The 27,999-nt window shown below is 40.5% G+C and overlaps 2 protein-coding genes across 5 annotated transcripts; one reads left to right on the top strand and one right to left on the bottom strand.

The window, feature by feature from the left end:
* The first annotated feature begins 1,098 nt into the window (after window positions 1-1,098).
* LOC146612423 (snake venom 5'-nucleotidase-like) lies at window positions 1,099-8,756 on the top strand. Its single transcript, XM_085343228.1, has 9 exons — window positions 1,099-1,476; window positions 1,669-1,888; window positions 2,170-2,358; window positions 2,539-2,736; window positions 4,355-4,509; window positions 4,701-4,809; window positions 4,910-5,059; window positions 5,728-5,928; window positions 7,963-8,756. The coding sequence occupies exons 1-9, from the start codon at window positions 1,099-1,101 to the stop codon at window positions 8,118-8,120; spliced, it is 1,758 nt and encodes a 585-aa protein (XP_085199354.1). The 3' UTR covers window positions 8,121-8,756.
* On the bottom strand, window positions 8,525-27,994 carry LOC146612422 (sorting nexin-14-like). 4 transcript variants are annotated; one of them, XM_085343223.1, is made up of 31 exons: window positions 27,430-27,994; window positions 27,067-27,237; window positions 26,841-26,961; window positions 26,572-26,645; window positions 26,120-26,198; window positions 25,978-26,021; window positions 25,805-25,892; window positions 25,638-25,722; window positions 25,403-25,559; window positions 25,188-25,263; window positions 24,925-24,969; window positions 23,992-24,072; window positions 23,652-23,766; window positions 23,306-23,461; window positions 23,062-23,186; window positions 22,393-22,451; window positions 21,940-21,966; window positions 21,029-21,175; window positions 20,229-20,361; window positions 19,100-19,286; window positions 18,883-18,966; window positions 18,503-18,603; window positions 16,772-16,883; window positions 16,518-16,558; window positions 16,247-16,366; window positions 14,136-14,259; window positions 12,339-12,503; window positions 11,516-11,611; window positions 11,296-11,387; window positions 10,914-10,970; window positions 8,525-9,804 (listed from the first exon to the last, which is right to left on the bottom strand). In XM_085343223.1, exons 2-31 carry the CDS (start codon window positions 27,201-27,203, stop codon window positions 9,763-9,765), a joined length of 2,970 nt encoding a protein of 989 aa, XP_085199349.1. In that variant the 5' UTR covers window positions 27,204-27,237; window positions 27,430-27,994; the 3' UTR covers window positions 8,525-9,762. The 4 variants fall into 4 exon arrangements, with proteins under 4 accessions (XP_085199349.1, XP_085199350.1, XP_085199351.1 ...); XM_085343224.1 differs by having other exon boundaries at window positions 8,525-9,801; XM_085343225.1 differs by lacking the exon at window positions 21,940-21,966.
* Between the last annotated feature and the right edge of the window lie 5 nt (window positions 27,995-27,999).

Below are 27,999 nucleotides of genomic sequence, written 5' to 3'. Positions count from 1 at the left end.
GGGCAGACAAGTGCTAATAGCACACATCAGTGCTGGTGCGGGTGAAGCCTCGGGGAGTGTTAAAACGAGAGGTTATTGAGCAGGACAGACACAGGGTTCATGTTTGGAACAAGCATGGCTAAAATTGCATCAGTTTATCAGCAGTATCTAAAAATCAAGGCTTGGAGAAACGTGCTAGAAATGCAGGATATGTGAACTGGAGCTACACATTTCAGGAACAATGTGCATGAGACTGCATGAACAAAACACTTCTCTGCTCATTTCCAGTGAAGACTCACTTTCATCAAAGAGTATTTGCCCACTCTGAGCTCCAGATCCTGAAAGTTTGCTCGTCATTAAAAAATAAATGATAATTACAAAAAAAATGTTATCAGTGATAGATAGATAGAGAGTCACGGTGCTCGTTCGTTCTAACTCATCACTTTTAAATGTTTTTGTCCTTATTTGTCCACTAAGGGGAGCTGGTGGGTGAAGGGCATGTAAGAAATCTGATTTCTTTCACTGCTTTGTATGATCTGAAGGCTGGACTGGAGTACAATGAGAAACTTAAATATAGGACACATGTTGAGCGACATTCAATGGTCAGAATATACAGTTTGCAGTTTGCATAATGTAAGAAGTCATTCACTGCTGGAAAACACTTTAAACAATAGAGTGTGGTTAGTTATGTCATGTTGTGTTATGTGATGTACAAAAGTACAGGATAAAAAACATACTGAAGTCAGTACTACAGAACACAAGAGTAATGTTGTACATGTACAACATTACTCTTGTGTGTACTGGAATGACAGCATGCAGCTTGTGTCTTTGCATAGATGCTGTATGTGACAGCCTGACCCAGTCAAGGATAATGTTAAAAAAACAAGATAATATAGATTTAAAAGTTGATAACTTGACATTGTTTCACCTGGACAGACACACACACACTGCAAACTTTCTAAGCTGTTGTGTTCTGCTAATCAGTACTCAAGTCTAATAAAACGACAAAAGACAAAACGACAGTTTATAAAACTTACAGAACGCTTTCTCTCACTAATTTTCTATGTCGGAATTTCCTGGACTTTTTCCTCCCTCTGTACTAAGCCGACGCCTCCTTCAATGTGCTATACATTCTTGGTCACAAATGCGGTTTTTACGCACGGAGACATCATGGGTTTGCGCGCTCTCTTGACCTCGCTCTGCCTCGTTTTAAACTGCTGGAGCGGAGCGTCGACCTTCGAGCTGACAATACTCCACACCAATGACAACCATGCACGAATCGAGGAGACCGGCAAGGACTCGGGAAAGTGTCGAGCAGAGCGTCCCTGCTTCGCTGGTGTGGCCAGGAGGTTCACGAAAGTGACCGAGATCAGAAAAAAAGAGACGAACGTGGTGTTTCTGGATGCTGGAGACCAATTCCAAGGGACTGTCTGGTTCAACTACTATAATGGCGCTGAAGCCGCACACTTTATGAACAAACTTGGTTATGATGTTATGGCAAGTATTCTTTTAATTTCTATGTTGTTTGGAAACTTTTTGTGTGTTAAAGTGGTTCAAGTTTGTATTTTTCGAAGATAAGTTTCTTTAAAAAGTCAATTATGTGTTCATTTTTAAATTTTAGTAAATCATTATATTTAATGAGTTAATAAAGTAGTTGAAGTTCTTTTTTTTTTTTTTTTTGTCACATAGGCTTTTGGAAATCACGAGTTTGACAATGGAGTGGAGGGTCTCATTCAACCCTTTCTCCAGAATATAAATTTCTCTGTGGTCAGTGCAAATATTAAACCCGACCAAACCCTGGCAGAGCTTCATAAATACTACAGTCCCTACAAAGTTATCAGTGTGGGCTCAGAGAAAGTAGCTGTGGTTGGCTATACCTCAGCAGAGACGCCATTCTTATCCAGGCCAGGTAAATCTGTTCCAATGATGTCCCGCCCAATGCCCATGCTTTGTTTTTCCAGTTCGTGGATGAAGCTGGATCACAATCAGGATAATATCACTCAAATAAAACTCTCTTTCTTTATAAAGCGTCGCTGATTGTTGGTGTTTTCAGCTACATTACCAGATGTCTTGCCTTGTAATAACAACTTTCAAATTGTTATCCAGTATTTAGACGTTTTATTCACCAGTGTTTTGAAATGTGCACTGCTTGCTTGCACCCATCCGTCCCCTATTTCTTGTGCGTGTTAGGCAAACATCTCAAGTTCAAAGATGAGGTGGAGTCACTTCAAGCTCAAGTAAATAAGCTGGAAAGTCTGGGCTATAATAAAATCATTGCCCTGGGACACTCTGGTTTTGTTGTGGATCAAGACATAGCGAGACGCGTGAGAGGGGTGGATGTTGTTGTTGGAGGGCATACCAACACGTTCCTCTACACAGGTATCTCTATCCTGTTCTATTGTTATTTATTATAGTGTTTATCCAGCTGTCTCCAGACACACAAACTGCATTTCACACATGCAACAAACCAATTTAAAGGAATGGCATGCTTCTAACCTCACTATAACAGAAAGAAAGAACCACTTAGGCTACAAACCACAACATTTTCTTTCTCTGCAGGAACGCCCCCATCTTCCGAAGTGCCAGCTGGCCCATATCCTTTTATAGTAAAATCCAACCATGGAAGAGACGTGCCAGTGGTCCAGGCTTACGCCTTTGGGAAATATCTTGGACACTTAAAAGTGACTTTTGATGATGCTGGCAATGTCATCAAAGCCGTTGGAAATCCCATCCTAATGGACAGCAGCATACCTCAAGGTAGACTAAAATATCAGATTACACTGTACACATGTTACTGTTTGAAAAGTAGAAACCATTCACTGAACCAAATAAGATTTTATCATGTTAAAATTTCTCAGTGTTCCTGGAAGTGTATTAAGGATTTGGGAAATGAGGCAAAAGTTTTATCTCTGTGAACACAAAAGAAATTGGATATAATCAGAAGCGGCAATGAGACTAAATTACTCTGAAAGAGAGAGAAAACTTTTTTAAAAGCTGGGTAAGCTCTTTAGTAAGCATTCCTGCTCCTGACGCAGAACATGAACCTTAGTGATCATTTCTTATCTCATATTTGTTTACATTACCAGGTAACTTGTTATTACTGGATTTTGATGCACACACCCATCCTTGAGTGGTAGAAAATGTTTGCACATACTTACAGCAAAGTGGGGCAAAATTGCATTGTCCAAGACTCATCACAATATCAACAAATCTTCAGTGTTAAATTCCTTTGCTGACAGTTGAACATCCAGTGGTACATAGAGGTAAAAACTGCTTTAGCTCATTTGTCTCAGTATGAAAAGAATAACAAAAACACAACACAGGACTCAGGCTCTCCCATCACATCCATTTTCTAGTAAAAGTTTACATGTGCTCACACAAATAAGAACTTTAACATTACTTACCTTTTTGAAAGATACTTCTTGTTGTTTAATGAAGTGTATTATACTCATTAAATTAAACTAGTTAGCACCTTATATCTTATATAATCTATGAATATATGTTGCAGCCACTTTCTTGGGTACAACTGCTCACTAACACAAATATCTAATCATCCAATGACTTGTTTTGCTTTTGTTTTGTTTTTTTGTCTGTCCTGTTTGGTTCTTCAGCCGTCAGAATTGATGTCTGAAGGCCAACAAAGATACCCAATGGATTTACTTTACCAAGTGGATCATGACTTGCCGTATTGGTCCATTTGATCGACTTTTGTTGTTATTATTTATTTTATTTTATTTTCAGCTGTTACAAACAGGACAGACATACCTAGGGGATAGGAAAGGGAGAAAGAAAGATGAAGGAGAAGAAAAACAGGGGAAGAGAGACAGTGAGAAAGGTCACTTAAAAAGAAATGCAAATCTGTGCATTTTGACATGTAGACATGGTTAAGATGACCTGCTGAAGTTCTAAGTGAGCACCAGAGTGAAAAAGAAATGTGATTTAAGTGACGTTGAATGTGGGTTGGTTGGCACATGGACTCGGCTGACTATTATAGAAAATGCTGATGTATTGGGATTTTCCCACCTAAGCTTCCTTTCCCGTACAGCCAGGCTTACAGAGACAGAAACAGTAACAATCACCACTTGTTACAACCAAGATCTGCAGGACATGTTGAACCTTGAAGCAGATGGCTACAGCAGCAATATGTCATTCAATATGACATTGTAACTATGATTTGCAATCTCATATTGAAAAAGTGGAGTTGTTCCTTGCTTTACAAATGCAATGTTACCATATTTGTGTAAATTCTTCATTAGAGCTCCAGGATTATCTATTTGCTCTCAGGGATTTACTCAAAATCCAATAATCTAGATTTTTTTTTCTCCAACAGTCACGATCTGTTTTTTTTCTTCTTCTTTGTTTTGTTTTGTTTCAGATGCGGAGATCCTTGCTGATGTTAATAAGTGGAAAACAGACTTGGCTCAATACTCGACTAAGTATGTGGGCCAAACCTTAGTCTACCTCAACGGGTCATTTGAAGAATGCCGATTTCGGGAGTGTAACCTGGGAAACCTAATCTGTGATGCCATGGTAAAAGTTACAGGCATTTTTCACTTAGTTAACATGAGTTAAGTGTGAATTAGTGGTTATAAAAGGACTGCGTGATTTTTAAGGAAGGTGATTGATCATAACAGATATTTATGATGATAAAAGGTGACGACAAACAGCCAGAAGCAAAGAGAATTTCTCTGTCATATAATACGTCTCTTTTGCATTTACAGGTGTATCACAATATGAGGCATTCAACTGGGGAGCAGTGGAATCATGTAAGCTTGTGTATGCTGAATAGTGGGGGCATACGGACAGCGATAGACGAACGCTACAGAAATGGTAATTTTTTTTTTCCTTTGTGCAGAATTGCAGAGTTCTTAATTCACCTTGAAGTGTTTTGTAATCTGCTGTTATTTACCTTTATATGTTGTCCTTTTAGGCTCCATAACAATGGAGGAGATCCTCACCGTGTTACCATTTGGAGGAACCTGTGACTTGGTCCAAATAAAAGGCTCAACAATAAAAAAGGCATTTGAACACTCTGTTCACAGATATGGAAGAAAGACTGGAGAATTTCTTCAGGTCTCAGGTCTGTGCTCCTCTGCTAACACAGAATAGTTTAATAATCTTTTATAACAAAGGGTTAGAAATACATATCTAACATGTGCTTACAAAAGTTGCACTGAAAGCATTGCTCAGCTGCAGGTGTGCCTAGTTTTGTAACAGGACATTAAATAGCATGTTATATGAATCAGTTCCTAAAGTAACCGTAATGCACATGTGTATTTAGTGCAGTGTGAAAACAATAATCAGTGGCTTTATGAGGTAGTTGAGGTAGTGTTTGTTGTCTCATCTTAGTAGACAACCCACTGTCTCCAGCCTTACACTAAACATAAAATGCTGTTGATGTTCTCCCAAAAGTATTTTAATTTGTGTTTTACTAATTCTAAGTAAACAGGACTGTGGTGGGGCGTGGTTCGTGGTGCGGCTGCGGGGTGAGGCTGAGCTCAGTCAGCTCATCACGCCTCCCCTGCATGAAAGAAGAATGAACTGGGTCCTGACGTTGTTGTTGTTGTTGTTTTGTACGTGTGGCTGGAAAGCTGCAGCCGAGAGTTGTAGAGAACAACAAGTGGTAAAAAAGAGAGTGAAACGTGTGAAGAATGTGGTCGAGTTTGTCATTGCATCGCATGCCACAAGGACACACTAGTCTCTTTATATAAATGTAAACACTATGCCATTTTTCCCTTAAATTTCCAGGCATTCATGTGAAGTACGACCTCTCCAAGCCAGTGAACCAGCGTGTAGCATCGCTGTCATTGCTCTGCACAGAGTGCCGCGTGCCCAAGTATGAACCATTAGACCCACAGAAGACATACACCGTGGTCATGCCTTCATACATGGTGGGTGGAGGCGATAACTTTACAATGATTAAGAGGGAGTTACTGAAACATAATTCAGGTGGGTGGCAGACTCTTGTTCTAAATTTATAAGCAGTTTACCTCAGGCACTTAAAAGGACCTTTACTGCATCCAGCACCAGCATCCTCTTAGTCAAAAATCACACTGACCTCATTAAAAAATGACATTTTCAATTCAAAAGGTCAAAGGTCAACCTCACACTAACATCCCTAACATCATAATCAACTCGTAGCAAAGTACCTGGCAGCTGTGAGATCCCTCTACAGTTCCCCTTTCCTTGTTTTGCATAAAGCACAAGTTTTTCTATTTTGGAAAATGAATTACATCTTTTTGTCACGAAACCTTCGTTACTCATCTTGGTTACCGGATACACGTCTTTGGCAAATCGAATGCAAACGTGTTAAGTTTCAGTGCACCTTTGTGAGCTGGATGGATACGCTTACACGCCCTATGGGCTCGCTTTAATGTTCGATGTTGGAAAAGTCACGTTAGCAACTGTTCTGTTGTTTTTCCCTCGCCTTTGTGCATCCATCAAACTGCAGATAATGGTATTTCCACGCAACTGACATAACCGCACTCTTTGCATACATTTTGTTCTTATCGTGAAGCCAAAGTATTTTGGAAAAAAAACACAATCAAAGGATATCTGCATATCTTTATTTTAACATAGTTGTTGTTTCTTTGCATTGCATTGGAGGAGCGTGCATTTTAAATATCACTTTTGTGTAACTGTGGGAAGCAAAGATTGCAATTGAGTTTAAAACTGATGCACGAATAATGATTATTTGTGCATCACATTTGTTTTGAGACTATCACTTGTGATACTAAATTTGGGTACTGATTTTTTATATCCTCTTCGCTGCCAGACTGAATACTTGTGTGTTTGAAGCATCCAAGTTTAGACTTCTTCTTTGAAGGTGTTTCTGCTGCTGTGGTCCACTCCATACTCACACTCCCTTTAGAAATACATATAATCTAAATATATAAATAGAACAAAAGAGCTCATTTAGCAATCACTCCAAGACTTGGCAGACTGTTATAAAGGTTTGCAAACTTTAATGTTTCATAGTCATTTGTCCCTTGCTTTTTTTCTCCCTGGTGGAATGCAACCTGAGTCATGACCATTAATGTTTTTTTTAAATAAAACATCACAGGAAGGAGCTAGACAGTGCTTTTCATGAATTAACTGGATTGTCTAAAGTGAAATTCTAACATCCTGTCCATGTTAAAATGGATGAATTCATCTGATAATGCCTAAAGTGAGAAACATTTTACGAGCGGACACTGAGAATTAACTGTGGCGCACTTGTCTGTGAAACGCATGGAAATGGGGAAAAACAACATATGGACCACACATGGAAACGCAGCCATATAACATCTGCTCTCAAGAGTTTATTCTGTGACTCAAAGTCCTGCAGTTGTTTTTAAACTTGACAACACACGTTGCAGTAAAATATCTCTGTAGTGGTATAGTGGAAAAGTTTTTGTTATCCTCAAGGCCGCACTAAAGAAGAAAAGAATAGCAGGATGTGGCTTGTGACGTTTTCATTTCCAGCATTGCTTTAAGGGTTTTTGGCACTCTGGCACAGTTTATCGAAATGCTGAAACAACCATTGGACAGTTTTGCCGTAGCGCTTTGTATGAACACTTATGATTCTAAGCCTGAAAAGCTGATGATCTGCTGAGGGACATAGAAATCCATTGTTTTTGAGGATGGTTGAAGAACTCATATTAACTGTGGCAAACTTTCACACAGAGGTTGGATTTTTTTTGTTTTGTTTTTTAACTTTTTTTCCCACCCATTATTCAGAGACAGAAATGAACAACAAATCAAAGCCTGCTGTACCTGTAAACTCTTTAGTTCTCGATCTTTACTCTTGGGATTCTCTCCAGCAGGGATGTTTAAATCGTTTAAATATGTTTCTGCAGTTTTCTTTAAATTTTACAAAAATCACTCTTGAAATCGAGAATCGAGCATCATGAAGATGTTATTTATGTATTTTAATGATGTAATATTGATTCATTTAATGCCACTTTGAGATTTAAAAAAAAAAAAATTTGCCTTTTCTTGCAGGTGACTTGGACATTACCGTTTTTTCCAAGTACATCTCTGACATGAAGCGCGTGTTCCCTGCAGTAGAAGGCCGCATCACTTTCAGGAACTCTGCTGTCATTGCTTCATACAGTATTGGCTTGTTGCTGCTGAGTCTGTGTCTGTCTGTGACACTTTGATTGGCTTTTTACACTCTGGTAAACTGTGATAAATTGAAAAGCTCCAGGACTTGGTTAACTGTCTTTTCAGCTCGCTGCCCTCAAAGCTAACTAGAAGACAACAGGATTACAGGTTCAGCCTCGGGGTAGCCAGCATCCAGGTTGAAACTTATTATAACCCACAACGATTCAGCAACCCCCCAAAAAAGCATGAGCGACAGTCTTGTTTACTCAAACCGACACACAAATGTACCAAAAGAAACAACCTAAATATAAAAAGCAAAGTTATATTGAATGATAGAGCTTACTGATTGAAAGACGAGGGAGTGTATGAAGCTTGGTCAATTTTATGAATGAGATTATTTTACAAAATAACAGTGGATAGTAAAAAGCACACAAAGCAACAACTATTCCAAATGATTTTCTTTAATTACCATTATTCAAATGCCTGAAAAACTGTGGTCAGGCAGAATGCACGTCATCTTTAAAAAGAATGATGTTTTCATCGGGTTACAAACATGAATGCATTACTGTGTAGAAACTGTGAGGACTTGTAAACAAGCCAGTGATTTGTTGTCATGAGGACCTGTTTGATCTGCATATATGCAAAGCTGAAAGATTCATCTGCACTGAGTTCATGAATTTGTCAGTACATCTAAAATTCATATTTACAAAAGTGCTTTTAAAATTCTAAGGATTTTTTTCCTACTTTTATTTTTACACATTGAAAATACCAAAAGAAAATCTATTATTCATTGTGCATTCTGTTCATCTTGTAGTCATTCCAACATAAACTTAACTTTAGTGGGCAAATGATTGTGCTCTTTAATGAAATATTAGTATAGTGATGTGTATTTGCTTGCTATGATAACTCCTTTATTAGCAGTCAGCTATTAAGCTTGTAATATTTTACATTTCTCTCAATCAAATGCCATCTTCAAACTGACTGATTAGACATAAACCCAGCCTCAGGTTAGTGCATTCCTAGTGTTCTTCTTAAGCCCAGATAAATGAGTTGGGTTACATCAGGATGGGTATCCCATCTAAAAACTGTGCCAATTTAAATCCACTGTTTGGACCACTTGGAAAATGCAGCTGACAGTGCCTTTGCCTTCCCTCCTTATATTCCTTTCCACAGGTCTTGTCTCCCTATTCCTCCTGTCTGTCCTTTGTGATTATCTACCCACCCTGGTGCCTGCTTATCCCCTATCTGTTGGTCTGCTGCTCATTATTCATACTTCTGGTTTCCCTCAAGTGTAGGTTTTGGATTTTGTGTACTATGGATTTTTCCTTAGCCCAATAAAGGCTTTCCTTTTGCTGTTTATTTCCCTGCCTTGGTCATTTGTGTCCTCTCCACCTCCACCACACCTGACAAAACTGTTAAATCACTGTCTTTTACTGTTAGCTTCTACTGCTAATAATAATACAAAGAAGAAATTGTCAGTTAAATTCTGACTTTTTATTTAGTATATACTTCATGTATGTATTTATTTTACAAATTAATGACAGATGCACCAGGGGAAACCATCTGCCTTTCCTCCTGTTGTGGGAGCAGGTATCCAGATACAGTTACTGTACATGTCAGTTATGAAGGTCTATGCGTTGGATTTAGTCTAGTGTCAGATGAGCTCGGGCATGCCAAGCATGTTGGCTCATGTTTATTTTACATCCATGGAGCCATCACAGACGTCTCCTTCTGCACCTGCTGAGAACACAAGAATGCAGGGTTAACTCAGAAGCAGATGTGTGTTGCTGTGGTTTGGTGTTTGATTTAAAGAAAATGTGAAAAAGCTTTGATTGTGTACAATCACATTTCCATAAAGTTGGGACACTGGGAAGAATAAAAATGGAATGCAGTCACATAAAGAACAATTTAAAAAACATAAAGTGTTTATTATGGCTTCTTCTTTGCCTGATAACATGTGATTTCTGGAAGTGTTCCTGAGCACATGCTGTGATTTGCATGACAGATTCTTTCCTGTTTTTAAAGCATTGCCACCTGAGGGTCCAAAGATACTATATTGATTTTCAGCATTGTCCCTTGCACACAGAGATTTTTCCCAATTCCCTGATCTGTTGATGATATTATGTACTGTAGATGATGAGATATTTAAACCCTTCAAAGTTTTATATTGAGGAACATGATTCTGATATTATTCAACAATTTGTAGGGGCAATGTTTTGCAGACTGGTGAAATTCCGTCTTCTAAATGCTCTTTTTATGCCCAATGGTCTTGCCAAATAACCTCAATAGTTGCTAAATTTTCCTCCAGCTGTTCCTTTCTAGTACCTCTTACGTTTCAAGCCTTTTGTTGCCCTCTAACCTCTGCTCTAACCTAAATGCATCCAATTAAACCATTTGATATATATATATATTCAAAAGCAGAAGAACAGAAATAAATCCAGATATGGGGATAGGGGTAAAACAAATTCAACATCAGAATTATGCTCATAATTTTTGAGATTTTGGTGCGAATCTTCACTCCAATTGCAGAAGCATTACTGTACGACTATCCAGGTAAAGGACTTTGGCATACTTATTAACGAGTGATATGTGTGTATTTCTCCACTAAAAATGCAGTTATTTAATCTTGTATTCATTTAACATTGAACATCATCATGCAGTCTCATTCATTCACTTATGCAACGATTAACAATGATATTGCTGATAGTTATTGACTGCATGTTTTTTCATTTTTCTGTTCATTTTTTGGTATTTGGGGTTTTTTGGGTGTCAGGATATATTCACTCTCCATTCTGCGGAGGATAAGAGCCTATAGATGGGTGGGTGAACAAAAATTTATATGTGTTTACCTTGTTTAGCTCTGGAAAAAGTTCCTGAATGACGATGTCCAGCAGCACATATGTCAGCTGAGGAAGGCAAAGCAAAAAAGGTAGGAACAAGATGAGAAGCATTAAGGTCAGTCGTGTTTAAATAAAGATGGAAACACAACCAATATGCAGAACGGCAGAGGAAACTGTGTTTCAGCAAACTGCATGTTACATTGCGTACCTATTATAAGGTGCGAATGTTACATTCAGAGGTACCCCAAGTCAATTTCATTCATATACCCATCTGTCATATACTAGCACAGCTTTTTTTTCATGTCCTATCACGTTTCCTATTAGCGAAGTGCAAACATTCTGAGAAAGCAGCGAGTGTGTCCTCGCTGTTTGCGCGTGTCTGTCCTTGTACCTGTTTGTTGAGCACTGGCTGCTGTAGTCCATCAAAGAGGAGACGCACTCCTTCATACTTGGCCTCTTCTCCGATACATTTCCCCAGAAAGTCTGAAGATAAATCAAGGACAAGCCCTCAGGCGGCAATTTAAAACTCACCACTTGTCTTGTAGGTTTAGATGCCGACTACAAGTGGTCCATAAATTACAAAAGGCGACTTGGAAGAACTAAATAAATACCTGGAATATAGCTCATCATCTCCTCGAACGTCTTCTTTGCTCTCCTCTGCTTGTCTTGGGCGGGGCGAGGCGGGCTGCTTTCACAGAAAACTGAGTCTATGAGGGCAAAGATTCACTGCATGATTTCACCTCTGTTAGATTGTATTGTTTATTGTCATTTATGCTTAGAAATATTTAACCATATATGCTTAGAGGTGTATAATCGATTGTGTAGTGATAGGATGTGTGATCCTTAATAGTCTGCAAAGGCTTTGTGTGCATTCCAGAGTGTTCTGGCATTCACACCCACATTCTGGGAGCATGGGAGAGGGCATACCTTCTCTTATTGTTTTATGGCAGGATAAACGTATCTATATCTGTTTTAGTCTACGTGCCTTTTGTTTAGATGAACTGCTGGACTTCCAGACCAGCCGGTTTAGGGAAGTCATTTATGGGGTCACACTCTGACCCCCCCCCCCACACACACACACACACACACACACACACACAACGCACAGGCAAGGTACTCTTTGTATGTAGACGTCATATGTTAATGAACCTATGTATATTCATGTAACCTCAATAAAAGAGCAGTGTTATGGGAGAGCGGACGAGAGCAACTGGGGTCAAGCGAAGGAACGGCGTTTGTCCGGTTCTCTCCCGTGCACGAGAAACATGAAGAACTTTGCCTACTCGTGTCTTGCTTTGCTGTGTAATTACATTGTCTTCAACGTTCCAGCGAATAGGTTTAAGCTACAAACCTATCAACCTCACTTAGTTTGTTTGTTTAAAGTTCGAGATTCTCACAAACACGCAGACTCTCTTCGGTTCCTTGGCCGTGTACCTCTAAGCAGGGTGATGAGCGAGACTAGCCGGTGCTCCTGGACCACTTGGTTGAGTTTGTACTGAAGATAATAATCTGTGTAGGCCTCCAGTGTGTTCTTGAACAGGATCCTGCCACCCATTAGCAGGTGGTGCAACCAATCAGGGACACGAAAGACGACTCTGCCTAAAAATCAAGAAGAAGAGAGAGAGCACTGATCACCTACATGACCTATCTTTTTAATATACACCAGTCAGGTACAGCATTATGACCATCTGTCTGATATTGTGTTGCTCGCAGCACTTAAACAATCAAAGCATAGACGCTCGTACCAACAAGTCCTATAAGCTGCGAGGTGAAGCCTCCATGGACTGGAGCACATCCCACAGATGCTCAACTGGACTTACATCTGGGGAATTTAGAGGCCAATTCATCACCTCAAACTTCTATACTATACATTTTTCACAGCCGTCAGGGAATACAGTTTCCACACATGTCAAAGTAATATCCACAGCAATGGCAGGACCCAAGGTCTCTCAGCAGAACACTGCCCAAAGCACCACACTGCTTCTGCGAGTTTATACTTGCCTTCTTGCCATAGTGCATCCTGGTGTCCGGTGTTCCCCAGAGAAGCTTCACACATGCACGTGATGTGACAGAAAATGTAATTCGTCAGACCACGCCGTCTTCTTCTTACTCCATGGTCCAGTTCTGATCCTCACATGCCCATTGTTGGCACTTTCAGCACTGTACAGGGGTCAGCATGGGCTCCCTGACTGGTCTGCAGCTATGCAGATGCATACACAACAAACTGCAATACTCTGCGTGTTCTTACACATTTCTATCACAACCAGCAGTAACTGTTTCTGCAATTCCAGCTACAGTAGTTCATCTTTGCTCCCCATCAATGGGCCAATGAGCCATGACCCTGTTGCTGACTCACTACTGTTCCTTCCTTCACTGCTTTTGATAAGTATTGAGCGATTCAGACCAGGAACACACCACGAGCTGCAGTTTTGGAGATGCTCCGACCCAGCTGTCTAGCCATCACATTCTGGCCCTTGTCAAACTTTCTCAAATCCTTACGCTTGCCCATTTTTCCTGCTTCTAACACATCGACTTCCAGGACAAAATGTTCACTCACTGTAATTGACGTCACCTGTCAGTGGTCATCGTTATGCCCTATCAGTGTAAACTGTGTGTTTTACAATCTCTCTTTCCTCATCCCCTATTTGCCGACCTTATGGTTTCTCATTTGGTGTAAACTTAACACTGTGGACATTTTTCAATTATTTGACCTAATATTTCTTTTTTAGCAGCATGCACTTTCAGCCATATGTTTCATGGTTCTAGCGTCTGTCAGCTACACAGACCAAGACGGATGAAAGAATAAGACAAGCGGTGGAAATGGGCTTCCTCTGAAGGAAGCGAGGAGAGATAAGAAGAGGAGCTCAGTCATTCAAGAGGGAGTCAGAGTAGAGACGCTGCTTCTCTGCATCAAATGGAAGTAGTTGAGGTGGATATTGTGTCTCTCAGCTGGTTTGGAAATGTCCCTGTGCCTTCAGGGAGACGCCGAGAGAGGGTATCTCTGCTGTGGCACAACCCAGAAGTGGTTTCACAGCAGATCCACAAATGGCACATGTGGAGTATTTCACTTTAGTATTTTACCTCGCAAAACAAGTCCTTTCTGAAACACTTTCCAATAACATTTCAACCCGGTACAAATCTATCCACATCCTATGTTTAAGCATGGAAAGGAAACATCATAAATTGTGTCTGCAGAACAGACTGCAAAAAAACCCCCAAACCTCTACTTACCAACATACATCAAGTAGTCATAGACCCCTTCAATGGTGATCATTTCCATGAAGTAGTTCTGATTGTGTCTCTTCTCTGTCATCTCTGATCGGTTGGCATTGTTTTTGAAGAGGTCATTGAAGAGCTGGGGGTGAGACACTTGCGTCAGATTTTAAGACTGAAGCTCTTTCAAACACCCACTGTCTCTATCTGAGAGCATTTCCAGTTATGAGTGACTCACAAAACTCTGGCAAAGTAAATATGTAACGTCCCTATTCTTTTAGGAATATATTCAGATTTTATGTTAAGTTAAGTGGACGTGTTTGTTTAAGCACCACTTGCAAAAAGCTGTTATGATCTCATCAGTTCAGCCACTGGCAAGTTCTCAGATTAAATGCCCGAGGCCTTTCTTGGCAATGTCAGACCTCATTTAAATTTTGTGAAGTGCTACTTCACAAAATTTGTTGCAAAAATAGCGCATGTGCTGATGTTTTATTCTATTGTGTCTGTAATACTAGAATCACCATTGGCTGATTTTAATCCCATTAAACTTCCTTTTAATTCAAGACAGAGGAATCTAATAAACACTAGAGGAAACAAAATATCAGCATAAACAGTTCCATCAATAGTCGATAAAAATCACTGTCTTTGCTTTAAAATCTTTATTTAGGGGATTATTTAATCCCCTGCTCAATTTGTAAGTTTGCTACAGGGGTAAGAAGTTGCTTGTAGTTGGCACCAGGTTTGCACACATCTCAGGAGGGACTTTGGCCCACTCATCTTTACAGAAATTCTAAATCCTTCACTTTTATTGGCTGCTGCTTGGCAACTCAAAGCTTCAGCTCCCTCTATGGATTTTCTATAAGACTAAAGTCTACAGACCAGCTAAGCCACTCCATGACCCTAATGTGCTTCTTCTTTAGCTGCTCTTTTGGCGCCTTGCTGGTATGTCTTGGGTCACTGTGTTGCTAGAAGATGACGACGACCCATCTTCAGTGTTCAGGTTGCGGGAAGCAGGTTCTTGTCCAAGCGTGGCCACGTTCATTGGACCCTCAGTGCGGTGAAGACATCCTGTACCCTTAGCAGGAAAACAGCCCCAAAGTATAATGTTTACACTCCATGCTTGACTGTGGGAAATATGGTGGAGGCTTTAGGTCATACTCAGCATTTCTCTTCCTCCAAACACAGTTGATGCCAAAGAGCTTGATTTTGGTTTTATCTTCCAACAGCACTTTCTCCCAACACTCTTCTGAATCATTTTAATGTTCACTGGAAACTTAAGACAGGCTTGTAACTTCTTGAGTGGGGGGACCTTGCAAGAACTACAAGATTTCAATCCATTACGGTGTAGTGTGCTACCAATGTTGTTTTTGTTGACTGTGGTCCCTACTGCCTTCATTAACAAGCTCCTCCCATGTAGGTTGGGACTGATCTACCACCACTCTCATGATCCTCACATAATGAGGCAAGATCTTTCATGGAGCTCCAGACCGAGGGTGATTGATGGTCTTTTTATTTTTATTCTGAACAATCGCACCGGCAGTTGCCACTTCCTTCCACCAAGCTTCCTGCTGATGGTCTTGTAGCTCATTTCAGCCTTATGCAAGTTGACAATCTTGTCCTTGACATCCTTTGACAGCCTTTTTATGTCTTGCCCATTGTGATGGAAATCCATTCGGTTGGCATTTGTGCTTTATATACATAAGTTGAGATCAGAAGTCTCGACAATTGATTTTAATCTGTTTAGGTTGTAGGGGATCAAATACTTTCTCCACTCAACGACATGCAAATCAGTTCATAACTGTTATGCACTATGTTTTTTTCTGGATTTTTGATCAATTTTCTGTCTCGCTCCATTAAAAAGAAATTACCATAATAATTAGAGACTGATTTGTTTCTTTGTAAGTGAGCAAACTCACCAATTCAGCAGAGGCTCTAATAATCTAATTATTTCCCCACTGTATATCTGTAAAGCTCAGCTGCCTTGTGGACTTTTGATCAGACAGTTGTAACAGGAACAATTAATTGCAACTGAGCCTTAGGGAGGACTCTACCAGTACTCAGGATTCTCCTCAGGCTACTCTTTTAAACAATGCAGACAGTCAAAAAGCTATAAAGCCTCACTTGCCAACCTTTTTGTCATTCTCTGAGGTGGGACTCAGGATAGTGAGCTCAGGTCGGCTGGGTTTGGGTTTGGGAGATTCACAGGAATTGAAGAAGGACTGGATGAAAGGTTCCAGGTGCTGCCCTTTCTGCCATAAAAAAAAGCACACGTGCAAAATGTATATTGGGTAGTTATGGTTTCAAAAACACAAAGCTGACATTTAAAAACATCTGTATTGTGAAAGATGAGACACAAAGCACATCCTACATATTGTGTCCCAGAATAAATGCATTTCTCACCTCTTTTATCAGTTTGCTGGGGACCGACTTAATGATTTTACCTGTGAAAAATAAAAAACCTTATCTCAGTGATGTATGCTTCTGTCACGTTGTGCCTCTTTTCCAGACACATCTCTTCTCATCCAACCCAAGGTCAGCCTGATCAAACATTTCCACAGGCTGTTTAAACATCATCTATTTTGCACATTTGTTTAAACAAAGCGTCTGTCACATTCTCTGCAGCCAGGTCAGAGAGAATGTGCCTCATACTGTACCGAGGTTCACGTCAGGTAACATCCTGTCCAGGAACTGAGACTCCATGCTATGAGGAGACAGGAAGTCGGCCAGTAGCTGGCTGTTGCTCAGCTCTGGGTGCTGCAGGAGTTTCTGCAAAGTAAACAGATAATGAAAACACAGATTTGTTCTGTAGCTGAAAATCAATCACAGGACTGCAGATTTATTGTGTATGATCAAATGTAAGCAGATACAAGTGCTTTACTCGTTTTTAGAACAAAGCAGACTGTGGATTTTCAAGGGCTTTATGTGGGTTTTTCTTCTTATAAAGCCTCCCAACCAAGTTTGGATTAGTGCTTACTACTTTCCACAGAACATTGCAACTTTTTAAATTAATTCCCAAGCTTTCAAAGCAGCCTCTTGGTGTGCCTTGAAAAAACTTATTTCAAGGTAATTAATCCATCACAGTGAACACTTTTACTGCTTTTTGTGTTGTCTCTTGTGATTCTGTACTGATGGTCCTCCAGGTGGGGACCATTTAAAAATCTTTCCTTGCCGAGTTTTGTCATTTTTCTCTATAAATGTTCAACAGTTAAGACTCAAATTTTATTCCTTGAAGTGTTTAAGGACCTTGGCAGCAACTGCAGAGACTGAATTGTGTTTTATTCAGTTTTTTCCTCTGTGTTTTTGAAAAGCTGCTCTTAGAATCACCAAATGAAGCAACGACAAAGATATTTTTCTCTCTTTACAAGAAGTGACTCAACCACTGACTAAGACTGATTAAGATGACTTTAAATGTTTCTTTTTTTCTGAAACCTAATTTGAAGTATTCTTGATAAACGCATACGCACAGAAAACTACACCCAAAAACCTTTCAACAATGTGTGTGTGTGTGCGTACGTATTTCAAGCTAATTTGTTCGTAACCTTCTCACCAACCGCCTCCCCTCAAAGTCATTTTCTTAGTTTTTATTATTTAGTTATTTGAAGACGTTTTCACAGTACAAACCATGATTCAGCAACTTTTAGAATCACCTCTAGCAGCAATAAGTTGAAGTAAACATTTTCTGTATTTTTTTTTTTATTTATTTGAGGTTCGTTTTAAAATTACACTTGATGCCCCCAGGTTATATTCATCAATTTTACTATATTTACTCCAAACATCTTATATTAGGAGAATATTCTTTTAATTAATACTAGAAAGTCATCAGGTTCCAATATATATTTTGCAGAAAATGCATAAACTAAATGCATAGTGCTAAATGTCAGGTTTTGCTATTAGAATTAACAATAGGATGCACATTTTTGTATATTATGTTTATGATTATTAGGGTTGGGTACATGTAGACATAAATATATACATACACTACAATCATCATAGTACGATTATATAAAGAAATTATATAGCAAAATGTTAAAAGTGTAGCTACACAGTAATTACTTAAAGCATGAAACTTTTAAAAGTGATTATTGTAGCTGATCAAAACCTGTTATATTGCCTAGGTACAGTATATATTACACCTATCTAAATGCTACCTCATTAAAAAAGCATTTGCATTTCAACATCAGAGATGGTCACACTTGCATGATCCTTTCATCAAGTGCATTTGATTGGACTATTATTAGCATCATAATTTCTATGGAAGCAGTAAGGCTGTACTCAATGTTTCACAGCACTTCATGGAGTCCTTTGAAAACTTTCTTTTTCACATGACTGAGTATCGTGCCTAGTGCAATTCAGAAGAAAAGGCCAAGAGAAGCGCAGATATCTACCTGAAGATATTCCTGAAATTCCTCCCTCTTCGATGTCAGAAATTCGTAATTCTTGGGACCAATTATTCTCTTTGAGGGCAGCTGCGCATCTGGAAATGAGCCTGCAAATGGTGTAAGATTTCACAAAGACAAGTGTTAAAAATGTGTCTCTCTTTAACTGGAACATAACAGCCGTGTAGTTTCCAAGTCCCCAAATAAGGCAACAGGCCCATTCAATGTTCTTCGCTTCTAAAATGTAAGTTTACTTGGAAGTAATAATCTGGGATTTTTCTGTGGAGTCGACAACGTCATTTTCATGGGAAAATTCCTTCCTGATGGCCTTGAATGAAAAACAGAGCAGTGCACAGGTGCTCTAAATTAGCATTATGTAGAAAACCTACCATGAAACTCGGTGAGCTTTGACTCTAGGACATAGAACTCCAAATATCTCCTGTACACAGACCAGTGCTCAGTCTCATGTCCGACTGCAGAGAGTAAAACAACAAGGTTTAATTAATGACCCCAAACCAAAACAGCTCGTCACACTAGTTAATGGTTACCTAATAGTATTACAGATTATTTACAAGTACGCTTTAATGAAGGTCCGCACAGCCTCACCTGCCTTCCGGTCATTGCGCTCTACATCAATACAAAACACTGGAATGCGCTCCCTCTTTACGTCGTCATCGTAGAAATCAATGTACGGGATTGTGATGTTCCAGGCTGAGAGGTTTCGCGGGGTGCTCGGGGTGGAGGCCGCCTCCATAGGGGGGTCATCTTCCAGCACCATCATGGCTTCCTCCACCTTGAATAGAAGGAAGTGAGAGTGGTTGAGGTCAAGGCTTTGCAGAGTACACGATAGATGAACAACACGACCACTTTTATGCTGCAAAACACACAAAGGTAGAGGCCTGACTTTGTGTATGTTTTTTTTTTTTACCTTAACCATATAATCTACTCCTATCAAAATTACTATTAAATTGAACAGCAAATGCGAAGATCAGGGACAACTAAACAAAAAAAGGTGACTGAGACCTGACCACAAGTAAGGGAAGTGCAACGTATACACAGGATATCCCTTTACAATAAATGCCGAACAAGGAATTAACAGAGTGAAGACAGTAAAGTGCTGTAACAGACTGTGTTTGAAGTCACATCAATATAAATTTACAAAAGCGCTTAAACTAGCGGATTTTCATTCATCTGACACTCTTTTTTTAAAATTTCTTTCATTTAAGGTGGATATTTAGTCATTTTCGCAGGTCATCTTTGTGGTTTCACAGGGAAACTCTTGCTCTTTAAAATCAACACTATCTACTGTAAAACAGGCAAATTCATGGACTCCACCTCAGAAAACGCCAGAACCCAAACGTTGGATTTAAATATTGGAAATATAGACAGATATTTTATTATGCCTGAAGAGATCAGCAAAAAACAAGCTTTGTCAAACTCGGCAGAGTCTGCAAATTGCACTGAAAACCTTGAAGATTTGCCCATAAGGTAGAATTAATAGACTCTGTGGCTTTGTTTTCTTTACTCACCAGCACCCCCATGTGGGAATCACTTCAGGAGACCCTCAATATGACTTGAAGACTCTGTTTGCAGTTACTTCTAATAAATTTGACACGCTGCTTTAAATTTGACATGCAGTTTAACCCTAAAAAGCAACTATCACCACGTGAGCATTATTTTATACACTATCATCATCTTATAATGAATGTTTAGGACACTTTTAGATGTGCCTTACCATATCATCCTCCCCCTCTACCAGCCCATAGGATGGCAGCATGGCTCCTTCCATCGTTGTGCTCTTGAACACTCCTTTGATCTTACTGCCAATGCGGCTAATCCCAAAGGACTCGCCCCTCTTAGACGTACTCCTGCAGTTCAAACAAGGAGGCTATTAAACACGGAGCAAAGGATGAGATGCGCTTGGCTTCAGCAAAGCGCATGCAGCTTCAGAGAGGTGACAGAGCAGGGACTGTAGGGAAGAAGAAGCAGCTTACTGTATCTGTATCATGGGAGGTAAAAGCTAATCTAGCCAAACCAATGAGAACGTTTAACTTCACAGTCAACAATAATCAACACAATAAAATGCCTGCGTTATTGGTAAAGCGCTGCAGAGCCACAAAAAACACACACACACACACACACAACAAAGCACTGAGCAGTGATGAACAGATGTGAAGCTTGGAGGGGATATTTTCAGGGTGTAAAAAATGCTGATGATGATCAGTTACCTGACAACCGATAAAAAGCACACAACATCACAGTTGCTCTGTGTGAGTGCCGGTTTGCTCACGTAAAATAAAAATCACCACATGACGCACAGAGATACGCCTACTACACAAGAAGCCGAGCACAGAAAAAGTGGCTGCGGTGTCAAAAACAAGACTGGAGGAAACAAAACGACAAATTAAAACAGGATCCCGTGCATAGACCCCACCATGCAGGCGTCCGGCTGGGACTGGGGTCACATGGGTGTGAAACTGGATAGCATGACATCACACTGAGCGACCTGTGACAGACAGATGGACCCTGACTTACTTGGGTGATGAGTGGCGGTGGGATAGCGAGCCATATGGGAAGTTTGTGAACGTGGACTGGGCATGGAGGGAGTTACAAGATGCAGGTGAAGAGCTGCCAGAGGCGGTGAACAGTGAGGACGGGGACTCGGGGCTCCAGTCCCAGGAGCTATAAGCAGAACAGGGTCACATCCCCACGGGCAAGAGGAGGGAGCGGATCGTGGATCATACCAGGGCAGGCAGTATGGTGGTCACAGAATCAGAGTGGACATACGGTCACAGACACAGGCACGATGGTGGAAATACACAGATGGGCGTAATGGGCAGACAAACGGGCAGAGGTGGAGAAGGTTTCTTAATCGCAGGTATGGAGGAAGGTTAGCCTCGAAACTGGTCACATGTGATTGTGGGCTGCGAAAGCAATTATATGCTATCCCAGCTATCATTTTGAGTGGCGTAATTTATGCTGCTTTGGAAACTGCCTTTATAACAAGTTTGCTTTCAGGTGTTGGAAATGAAACAGAAAATGAGTTTTCCTTCATTTTAATTCTCTCATTTTGGATATAATGCTTTTATTAGCTTTATCTGCTCATAGGCTTACTGGTGACACATGCTATGATTAGCTCATAAAGGTCAGTTTACTCAGTGTTCTCTCTTTTTGCAGCTACAGCACACTCACCAAATAAAACATGTATTTAGGGGTGAAATGAGATGAGTGCTAAAAGATTATATATCATTATCGCAGTATCAGCTAGTGCTTATGAAACTGAAGCCCTCCTTGACGGCTCGGGCCCAGGCAGGGCACAGTGATTCTGTTAAAAAAAAAAGGCAGCACATCTTTAATCTTAAGTATGAAGTGTCTTTTGGAATCTTGCGTGCAGCACTACTCAGCCAGCCACTGTTCTGATCAGCACACTGACGACTTGTACTCACCGAATGTCATCCAAACTGACGCTATTTCTGGAACAATATGCACAAGGAGTTAGTGGCTGGGCCGCGTGGCCACGTACACACCACACCCCGCGATAGAAAACATGACAGTCGATCCATGGCTTCAGCTCAGTTACAGCTATACTGCAGTGGTCTAATATAACTTGCATTACAAGAAAATGGGTTGCTTCTATACAGCTTGGTTACAGTTATGTTTATGTGTGACGCAGCTGGCTCATAGCATATCCAGGGACAGGGATTTATGTACGTTTAATAGGGAAACCAGGAAAACTGGACGTGGAAGAAAACACAGAAATTTACTGTGTGTCTAAAATCTTAGTTAACAGTGAATTTGTGTTTGCGCTGTTTTCTGTTTCTATATTTTCTGAAAGTCCACCTGTGCATCATTATGCTAAACTTTTATGCTGTTACACACAAACATAAAGTGAAACCTACCTGCTCATTTTGGAATTTCTGGCAGGGGACTCGGCCCCTCTGAGAAGCTGCCGAAAGTACTGTGGAAAAAAGGTCACGGGAATCAAACAACACATATGGAAAATCTGGTACAGTATGCAAGCTAAACTCAAGGAACATGCCATATCTATTGACCTCTTAATGCCTAAACAATAATAACCACTGATGCCCAGTTTATTTGGGAGCAAGAACAGGGGTGGCAACTAAGTAGAAAATAACCTCGCATTGTTATCCAGACACTATTCACACAGGGCTATGGCCTGCTCTGAACAATGGCTGAGCTCTGGTCCACCCAGCTGAATTCAATGAAATTGCTTCTGAGGGGTGAAATTCAGCTTGGCAGTTTGGCATAATGCCAGCGCCGGCTCATTGGCCGGTTGCGCGTCTGATATTGATGACAGGGCCGATAGCGGTTGGTAGCTGGGGGGATGGAAAAATGGGTCTGAGTCAACAAATTCCAGTTGAGTTTGAGTTTAAGCATTTTACAGATATAGTTTTGGTACATCTGAGACAATAAAAATACTAAATTTAAGGAATGATCATTCAGTCTCAACTTAAAGACCCATAATTTAGACAGGAAAATGCTTAAATCTGGAAATCAAGCTGGGTGACAATAGGCTTAGTGGTTTCTATTGAGGTGTGGGCGCTAACCTCATCGCTGTGGCAGAACATGGGGGTGAAAACATTCTCCAGAAGAGAGAGGACGTGCTCGTAGGCTTCAAACAAGCACCTCATGGTCTGCAGTTTCACCACCTCCCCATAAGGACCCTCAGCAACTAGGACGTTCAACAAAAACACACAAGCGAGTTAGAATACTACACAGCATGCATACTCATTAAGGCACACCTAGGATGTTTAAGACACTTTAACTTCGATAATGACTCCTGTCACATACTGTTGCGTATTTCTTCCACTATAAAGGGGTCAAAGCGGATTTTGTCAACACTCTCGTCCAAGCAATAGGTCTCGTAGATCTTCTTCACTTCCTTATGGAGCATCATCTTCTCTGAATCCAACAGCTCAGGGCACAGAATCCTGTCGTTGAACTCCTCTGAGAAGTTAAGAGAGTCAGACATCAATACGTCACAGTGATAGGTTAACTCTGCCACCCATGAGTGGTAATTTTTCCTGATAATTTCAGATGGGGTGATGAAAAGCTGTTGACTGACAGAACTGAGTAATTAAGGTAACAACAACGATTAACAACTACTAACAATTTAGAGAAAAAACTGAATACTTGCCAACTGCGAGACAGAATTGGAGGACATGGACAGCGCCTTCTTGCTTTAGGAAGTTCATAAAGCGAAAGAGAAGGTCTTGCTGTTCTCGAATTTCCTTCAACTCCAGCTTTAGCACCTGATACAAAGGCAGGAAAAAATGGATTAATATACTCTATAAAGCATTGCCTGCTATATTCCTCCTGCTTCTATTAGGCTTACGCTGTCCCATATACCAGCTACACATTGTCACTAGGTTTTTGCTTAATGCCAGATGGCTTTTGTTTCAAAGACGGCTTGCAGTTGAATTTTTGTAGGTTTTTAATGAATTACTTCACTCTCCTAGATGAAAGCAAACACTTACTGAGGGCTTTTTGCTGCGAGTATCAGAGTACTTTTGTAGGAAAGGAACCAGTGTTGAAGTGGGCTCTGTGGCTTCTTCAGGCTGGAGTGAACAAGTCGGGAAAAATTAAATACACGTTTAAAATTCACAGAAGATACACTCACCCTTCATTCTGTTAGGTATGCCTATGCCAGTTCGGAAGAAGAATCAGAACGGAGAAGAAAGGAGATTTTAGTGGATTTCTATGTGGCATGGTTGCTAGTGCTAATACAGGCTGGGCTGAGTATTTCAGAAACTGCTGATCTACTGGGATTTACTCCACACATCCATCTCAAGAAAATGGTCTGAAAAAGAGAAAATATCCCATGAGCAGCAGTTCTCTACATGAAAATGCCTTGTGGACGTCACAGGTCAGAAGACAGTGGCCAGACTTCTGGCTGCTTTGAGCAGACAGGATAGGAGGGCGACAGTAACTCAAATAACCACTCATTATAACCAGGGTATCCAAAACAGCATCTCTGAATGCACAACATGTTGAACACTGAATCAGATGGGCTACAGCAACAGAGGACCACACAAAGATTCACCAAAATTGGACAACAGGAGATTCAAAAGACATTATCTGGTCTGAGTCTGAATTTCTGCTGCGACACTTAAAGAGAAGGGTCAGAATTTAATGTAAAGAGCATGAAAGCATGGATGCATCCTGCCTTATACCAATAACTCAGACAGGTGGTGCTGGTGTAATGGTGTGGGGATATTTTCTTGACACACACTGAGTACTGCTGCTGACCATGTCCATCTTTAATAACCCAGCCAACAAACCTGCTTTATGCCACAAAAATTTGAGTTCAGAAAGCAAAAGATCGACCTGACTTGTTACTAGAAAGGTGAACCAAACAGAGTGACTGGTGAGTGTAAATGACAGCCAGTTACAGTCCAGTATATACTTACAGGTGAGTTGTCAATGAATATCAAAATTAAATGATTCGCTGTGTCCTGAATTTAAAAAAAAACCACACAAAAAAGCAGTCAGTAAGTTTCAAACTCAAGTGTAGCGCTGTAAGTAATGTTTTGATTTGTCTTTTATTTGCATTCTCATAATACTGCACATTAGCACTGGTTAAAGGACTATAAAAGAGATATCCTGTTAGACTGGCAAAGACAAAGACACGTTCAAGGGAAAAAACAGCTTTGGATTTCTATTCTACACTCACAGGATCAGCCAAGTAGTCCATCGAAGGAAGGAAGACAGAACCAGCCAAAACCTCTCTTATCAGGAGTGTAAGAGATCTGAGAGAATGACGAGATACAGAAGCAGGAAGTAAGAGAATGAAGCAATAAAGAATCATGCTGTGCATTCCTGTTGTGACTTAATTGGATAAATTTATGGTTGCAGTGCATGGGCTTTACTTCCAGAGCAGTCAGTTACCTGCAGTCTGTGGCCTTGGGCGGCAGGATGTAAGGGAACAGTATCTCAGTCAGCTTCCTGAGGTAGAGAAGTTCATCTCTGCGACTGCGAAGAGCCACGTGGAGATCAGGACCATATTCCTCCAGGGCAGCTTGTTGAAGATACTCTATGTTTTTTACTGAAAAGAAACCAAAAAACATTTTTATGATAAAAGAAATAAAAAACAAACTGCTCTGTGTGATTATATCTGCCATACCCTTCTGCCTTGCTTTGCTAATAATTTCAATGTGCTTCATGGAAACTTTAAGGAGCTTTTTTGTGATGAGAGATGCCACATCCACCTAAGAGAGAGAGACAAGTTTATTTAAAAATGATGAAGACCAGTTTAAAAAGTTTTTTGTCTTTATAGAGTCTAAGTTTCACCTTCTGAGTCCGACGAACCAGCACGGCTGCAAAGAAACGCAAGGTCACTCTCAGCTCGTCGACAAACGCCTCGTCGTCTGTGATGTCTCTGAAAGGAAAAAGAAATCTGTCCCCTCACTTCACAGGACACAACACAGTTTGAACTTCGGAGGAAGGATACAAGAAACTCTTACCTATACCAAGGATATACAAAATTTTCCAGAACAAGCTCTAGAATCTAAAATAAAAACAATAGATTTTATTGTGCCATAATTTGATAGATTAATTTAATGTTTATTTAAGAATAATGACGTGTGTAACAAATATGTCTATTACCTCTGAGAGTGAGGCATCCACTTTAGAAGGAATTTTCAGGTCAAGCCATGGCTGATAGTTTTCCAGTAACAGAGTCGGTCTATAAATATGAACGAAATTTTTTTTTAAAAAGGAATGAAATAGAAAAAATTCAGTATCATCAGCAGAGGAAGACAGAAGAATCCAGTCTGGCCACTAGATGGCATTGCTAAATCTCCCATGACCTAATAAGTAGGTAACTTATTGTTGTCAACCCAGTAATGAGGTTTTATATATATATATATGTATAGCATACGTAGTAACACAGTGATATGGACTTGGTCACAGATAATCTGTAAACTACATCAGGCATTAAGCATTTATTATGCTAAATATATAACTGCTGCTGAAATAGTTATAAGGTTTCAATAAAACACAAGTCAGCTTCTGTCCAGTCTACGACCGTTGCACAACAGCATAACCACGTCACTCACCTGTGCCTTTTGCACTTGATTTTTCCACAAACAGCACAGCTGTGGCCCAGCGGAAACAGCTCCTGCTGGTACGACTACAAGATAAAGTCAACAGCAAAGATTATGAACTGCTGCTGCTTTTGTGCCTTTTTATTCATCATCATCAATGTATAAGTAAGCAATGGCATGCTTCCAACAAGTGATAGACATTACATATATTTCTATCAGTTGTGGCACTCAGAGTGTGGAGGCTGTATCCTCCTAATTTGTTCAGTTAAATTCTAACAGACCTTGATTCTTGGTTTAATGGAGACTAAGATGTTAGGCAGCAGAGACTCAGGCCCCAGGGAGCAGTAGAAAGTGACGACTCCAGCCAGGAACGACCAAAACACCATTATAATGTGAATATATCTGTAGTAAAAAGGAGGTGTGAGGTATAAATGAATAAAAACATGGTAAGCTATGAAGTGAAATTGAGTGGGCTGCAGGTTTGCCTATGTAGAGTGAACTAGTTACCTGTTCAAAAGCACAGTGGAGAGAAGCAGGACCAGCAGAAGGAAGCAGAACACTGGATATTGTCGACCAAGCTCTCTGAGCCGGTCCACCTTTACCCTGCGTCTTAATTTCTGCAGATAAGCCCGGATGCATCCCATCTTTGTCTGTCAGCATCCAGCCTACTGCATATTACTGTAAATAAATAAAGGTCGCATTACGAAGTGGCTGCAGGCTACAAATAAATAAGGGCGTGTAGCAGGACGCAAGAGCTCCTTACTCAAAGTCACAGTATTTTATTTTTTTTTATTTTTTTTAAATCTATCTATTCCGCTTAACATACGTATCAGGTTGCACTGATTTTAACATATCGACTCAAGCACTTACTGTAAGTGTACGGCGGACGATATGGGCCATTTTTCACTGTAGTTCAGGCGCGACACCATAATGAATTTGCAAAAACAAAATAAATACATAAGCAGGTTGCCTGTGTGCAGGATGAGCGCAGAGAGCAGAGCCGCGCACAGCTGTGAGCCACAGCAGGATTAGTGGCAGTTACACAGCATCATTCGTGCGTGGACCGTCCTAAAACTCTGATAGGTTGCCGTTTTGGTTAATGGCCGCGGTCCTGTCACGGGCATAGCTGTCCATTGAGGAGCAGCAGCAGCGGCGGTGGTTGGTGCCTCGGTTGTCAGCGCTGGAGACGTGTGATGTCACCTCCGCTGCGCTCCCAGCAGCAGTAGCTGCTACTGGCTCCTGTAGTTTAGCTCTGAGGTAACGGACGTGTCCCCCACATATTCCCCTTGAAATGAAACCCACGCCAAGGTGCCCGGATCAAGGAGACGAGTCCCGGAGCGGAGTAGTGCTCACTGGAGCGGCCATTATTTATATTATTGTCACATTTAACGGACTCGAAGCGAAGCACCATTGATTTGTGTGCGTGGTAAACAGCTTACA

Source organism: Diplotaxodon limnothrissa, linkage group LG19 (genome assembly GCF_057381915.1).
Source record: "Diplotaxodon limnothrissa isolate DT_005_m linkage group LG19, D_limnothrissa_male_GT1.1, whole genome shotgun sequence".
NCBI lineage: Eukaryota > Metazoa > Chordata > Actinopteri > Cichliformes > Cichlidae > Diplotaxodon > Diplotaxodon limnothrissa.
Note: the sequence above shows the minus strand (reverse complement) of the source record. Positions and strands in the feature narration are given on the sequence as shown.